Source organism: Tupaia chinensis, unplaced genomic scaffold (genome assembly GCF_000334495.1).
Source record: "Tupaia chinensis unplaced genomic scaffold, TupChi_1.0 Scaffold000520_1, whole genome shotgun sequence".
NCBI classification, from domain to species: Eukaryota; Metazoa; Chordata; class Mammalia; order Scandentia; family Tupaiidae; genus Tupaia; species Tupaia belangeri.
In genome coordinates this window covers 530,558-535,504 of record NW_006160033.1, presented here as the reverse complement: position 1 = coordinate 535,504, position 4,947 = coordinate 530,558, and the positions used below count along the sequence as shown (strand labels likewise).

The 4,947-nt window shown below is 48.8% G+C and overlaps 1 protein-coding gene across 1 annotated transcript in view; it reads right to left on the bottom strand.

Moving 5' to 3' along the window:
- RBM20 (RNA binding motif protein 20) overlaps positions 1-4,947 on the bottom strand; it is a 244,077-nt gene that overhangs the window by 24,314 nt on the left and 214,816 nt on the right. The window contains 1 exon segment of the mRNA XM_006156850.1: positions 3,920-4,589. Coding sequence (XP_006156912.1) covers positions 3,920-4,589 — 670 coding nt within the window.

Genomic DNA, 4,947 nt, shown 5'->3' with positions numbered 1-4,947 from the left:
TCTTTGTGTCTTCCCTTTTTTTTTTTTTTTTTTTTTTTTTTGGAGAGGTTTTTTGCTATAGGGCATGTGCACGTGCCAGAAAGAGAGACAGAAAGTGAGAAATCACCCCCAGGGTGGATGGTCACACCGCAATCCCTTCTCCTCCATTCTCCTCTCGGGATCTTGGGCACACATCACCCACACCTGGCATGAGTTTGAGTCACCGGGTCCGGGACTCAAACCATGGTCAACTACATGGGAGTTCAGCAACATAGCCATTACGCTAACTGCTGGTCCCTCTTTCTCATTCTTTTTTTTTTTTTTTTCCCTTCCCAAGTTCAGTCACCACCTACTATCTGAGTCCTCTGGCAGTACTATGGGAATGTGGGTTTTTTTATTTTCAAATTCCATACAGAGTTTGAGTATAATGCAAGAAACTCTGTTCTACTTTATTCCAGGGTTGGGCTGCCTGCCTCCAAACCCCAAAAACAATCTGCTAAGGACCCCAGCAAATCCTTACTGACCCTACTCTAGGGCTATATGAGGCAGAACCAACTAGAGGGACAGAACAGGAGGGAAAACCATGGGGCCTGTTGGGAATCTTTTTTATTTTTTATTTATTTATTTTTTAATGCCAAAAGGAACCTGGCTCATGAGAGAGAGGGAGGAAAAAAAAGAAAAAGACAGAGTACTTGCCCTCCTAACAGGACCTGGTCACACTGCAATTATTTTTTCTCTAATTCTCCATCCTGTCAAAACCCTGGGCATATGACTGTCTGGCATGCCTTTCAAGTTGACAGCTCCAGGACTCAAACTCTGGGTGACCACGTGGAATGAAGTTTCCTCGGTGCAGCACCTAACAACTGTGCTACAGAGCGGGCCCTTTCTGGGAATCCTTTTTACACCATTGCTTTTAGGACTATCTGTGGAGTGCTGGAAACGTGCCTGGCCTGCTCTTCCCAGATATCTGATTCTATGGGGTCTATCACCTTAAATGGGCAATGTTATGCAAACTGGTGAAAGTGGGGTGGACAAAACAGTAGGAGACCCAGGGTATCAAATAAGACCCTGAGAACGGTAAACAAGAGTGTGAGGGGCAGCTTGGCCCCTTTGCCTTGGGAGTGTGAGAGGGTGTGCAGAGGCCTGAGCCTCTGAAAACTCCCGCTCTCTGCCCCTCTGAGCCTTTTCTTGAAACACGGACTCATCAGTGATACCTGGGACATCTCCAAGCACATACACTATACACTCTTTTTTTTTTCGAAGAGTTTTTGGCTATAGGGCACGTGCACTCACCAGACAGAGAGAGACAGAGACAGAAAGTGAGCAATCAATCCCCAGAAGGGATGGCCATACCACAATCCCTTCTCCTCCATTCTCCTCTCGGGATTTTGGGCACGCACGCACATGCGCCCAGCATGAGTTTTAAGCCACCAGATCCGAGACTCGAACCGCGGTTGACTACATGGGAGTCCAGCGACATAACCGTTATGCTAATTGCTGGCCCCCAAGCACATACACTCTTAAACATACCCCTGGCTCCCCAGGTCATCAGGACACAGTCTAAGTCCTCAGTGAGGCATACACACATGGTCCCACTGCCCTAATCTCATTTCTTGAGCTTTTTCCTGCTTTGTTAATGAGGAAAAAATAGTGGCAGACACCTTCTACCCATCTCCATCCTTTGATGGCCCGAGAGTACTGGATGTCCTTTCTGTGGAGTGCTGGAAACGTGCCTGGCCTGCCCTTCCCAGATATCTGATTCTATGGGGGTGTGCACTTTTCATTATCTTAGACTGTGCAATTTTCCAACTCTGTAAACTGCAAAAAAACCTAATTATAATGCAAATGACTCTTGTTCATAAAGATTCAAATGAGTTTTTACAGGTGGAGATGCAGCTGATTCCCTGCCCACATGGAAAAAGCCAGTTTTACTCTATTATGAATTTACTCTATTAGCAAATTCATTTTGGCTTTCCTGCTCTTTATGTATTGCCTGTTCTTTGGATTCTCCTTTGAGCTGGCTTTGACATTTTACAGTTGCTCATTAATAAAATCTTTGGCATGTATTCATTGTATGTTTCCACAACATATATAATTTTACTTTTATTTTTATTTTTTACTGGAGGGCACATGTAATTGCCAGAGACAAAGAGAGACAGAGAAAGAGGGAGAGAGAGAAAGCACCCCCCACATGGGATGGAGTCACGCCACAATCCCTTCTTCTCCACTTCTCTTCTCCATTTCCTCCCCCACGTTGTGATCAGGGGCATGCATGCACATGTGCCCAGCATATTTTTCATCCTGGGGCTGAGATTGGAACCATGCAGTAGGCCATATGGAATCCAGCTGCCTTAACCACCAGGGCATGGAGCCAACCCATGGTTTTACTTTTTAAAAAACTATCCTAGGGACCAGCAGTTAGCATAATGGCTATGTCGCTGGACTCCCATGTAAGTCGACTGCAGTTTGAGTCCCGGACCCGGCGGCTTAAACTCACACCAGGCGCGTGGGCAGGTGTGCGTGCCCAAGATCCTGAGAGGAGAATGGAGGAGAAGGGATTGCGGCATGGCCAACCTCCCTGGGGAGTGATATCTTGCTTTCTGTCTCTCTGTCTCTCTCTGTCTTTCTGCCGAGCGCACGCACTCTATAGCAAAAACCTCTCCAAAAAAAAAAAGAAAAAAGAAAAACAAACACTATCATAAAATATGCCCTAAATATGCAGCTGTACCAAGTAGCTCCAAGTTCTTTGAAATATTTTTTAAAATGTTTGCTTTTGCCCTTGCTGCCATTTCCACCAAGATCCCAGAACTGCTTTTTCTCCACTTTCAATACTCAGCTAAAATGTCACCTCCTCCATGCAGCTTACCTCCTCTCCCTGGGCAGAATTAACTGCCCACAGAGCAGTTCGTCCATTGTAAGTTCCAGCATGGGTCCCATTTTATGTAAATTATTTCTACAGGTTTGTTTCATCATTAGATCTTGGTCTCTGCCATAACATGGACCAAGTCCTATTCACCTTTGGATGCCCTGTGCCCAGCACACCACCTGGCAAGGCTGCCCTCCACCGGTGAAGTGGGAATGAACACTGAAGTAAAGGTCAAAGGGGAATTCTTCATTGTTCATGGGGTTGAGAATAGGGCTCCTTATTCATATTTAATAATTGTCACAAACTCCCAGTCAAGGTGACTAGAAGATATGCATGAAGGATTTCAAATTTAGGTACTTGAGGGACAGCAGGTGGTGTGGTGGTTAAGGCATTCGACTACCACATGGCTGATTGTGGTTCAAGTCCCAGACTTGGTGGCCTGAAACTCATGCCAGGTGTGTGTGTATGTGTGCCAGCCAACTGCTGTGCCTTTTCATCGATGTGGAAATAAAACATCGTAGACGGTGTCTAAAGAAACACACCAAGCCCTGGAAACCCAGCGTAACTTAGTGGTGGCTGCTTCTCCTTTACCGCCTCTCACCAAAGCTCCAGGATTGGTAGATGCTTTTGGCAGGAGAGAGAAGAGAGGAGCCCAAAGATCTGCTCTCCCTCGGCAGAGCCCGTAGACACAAACAGCGCCACCCCAGCCTGGACGAACAGGACTACAGAAGGCCTTTCTAGCAGGTCCCTCACTGACTTCTAGTAAAAGCAGCAAGGGGACCATTCCGGCTCTGCCATTTTTTGACTATGTGCCCTTGGGCAAATAACAAGTTCTGTGGGCCTCAGTTTCCCCATCTGCCATACGACAGCACCAGCCTGGTGGGGATGCTGTGAGGATTAAATGAGGTCATTAAGATAGTGTTTAGCACAGAGCCTAGAACATAGTAAATACCCAACAAATGGTTCACTCATTCGATAGATGAGCACTCATTCCATGAAGGTTCGTCATCACATTAGGATGATTCTCCTTTGGGACCTGTCTCACTTTACCTGGGGAAGAGATTGCATCATTACCTCATTCTCTGCCATTCTGCTTTCTTTTCTATCATCAGCTCCTTCTTGGTCTCTATCGGGTCTCTTGGTTTTATTTTTCTCACTCTGCTTGGACTTGGCGCCCTCAGAGACCCTAGTGACCTTTGGCCCCAGCCCGTCTTCCTTGCCTGAGTCATCAGGGAGGGGGTGTCTGCTTTCCCTCAGCCTGGCCTCGTCTTTCTTCCTGGATCTTCCGGGGGCGTCCTGCTGGGGTTTTAGATACTTGTCCAACTTGGCTTTGGCCTCTTTCCGGTAGTAGCCGTCTTCCCGGCTTTTGTAGCTGGATGCAGAGTGCAGAGGGTTGGGGGACCCGGACCTCGGGTACCTTTCTCGGTGGCCCCTCCCTCCTTCCAGGCGCTCTTCCAGCTCGGCTTTGTCCAGTTGCCGGGGGTAGTGTTTGCGATCATGTGCCCATGTGTCCATCCTGTCCCTCTTGTCCTCCCCATTCTCCCTCCAGGGGGCGGGTTCTCGCTCCTCTTCCCTCCTGGCATAGGGCGAGTGCTCCCAGGAGTCCCGGCCGTTGCCCCAGTCAGCCCTGGAGGGGCCTGGAGGACTGTGGGAAGAGCTGCAGGACGTGAAGCTGGGGGTGTGGGACCTTGGGGAGAGGGACCGGCTCACTGGACTGCGAGACCGTGGTCTTTCTGGGCCGTATCTGTGAGGGAGCAAAAGAGCAGGATTTAGAAGCTGCACCCCCTGACGCTGCCCCGCCCAGATACAGATGCACACACACTCTCCAAGCGACACCAGGCAAGCTCTATCCTGCAGTACCTCATCGCTCGCAGCTGCAGAGACCAACTTTCTCTCCCTCCTGGATTCTACAAAGGGATTGTCCTCACGAAGAGTATTGGCCACACTGCCTTTACCCATCCTGTTGGAACTGAAAGAATCACTGGGTTGGACTGGCCAGCTGCATCCTTCTTCCTTTTGGAAGTGAGCAATGCTCAAGAACAGGTCTGAGTCCTCCCGGGCGGTGTGAGCGGGGCAGAGTGGCCGTGGGCCAGCCTCCTGGG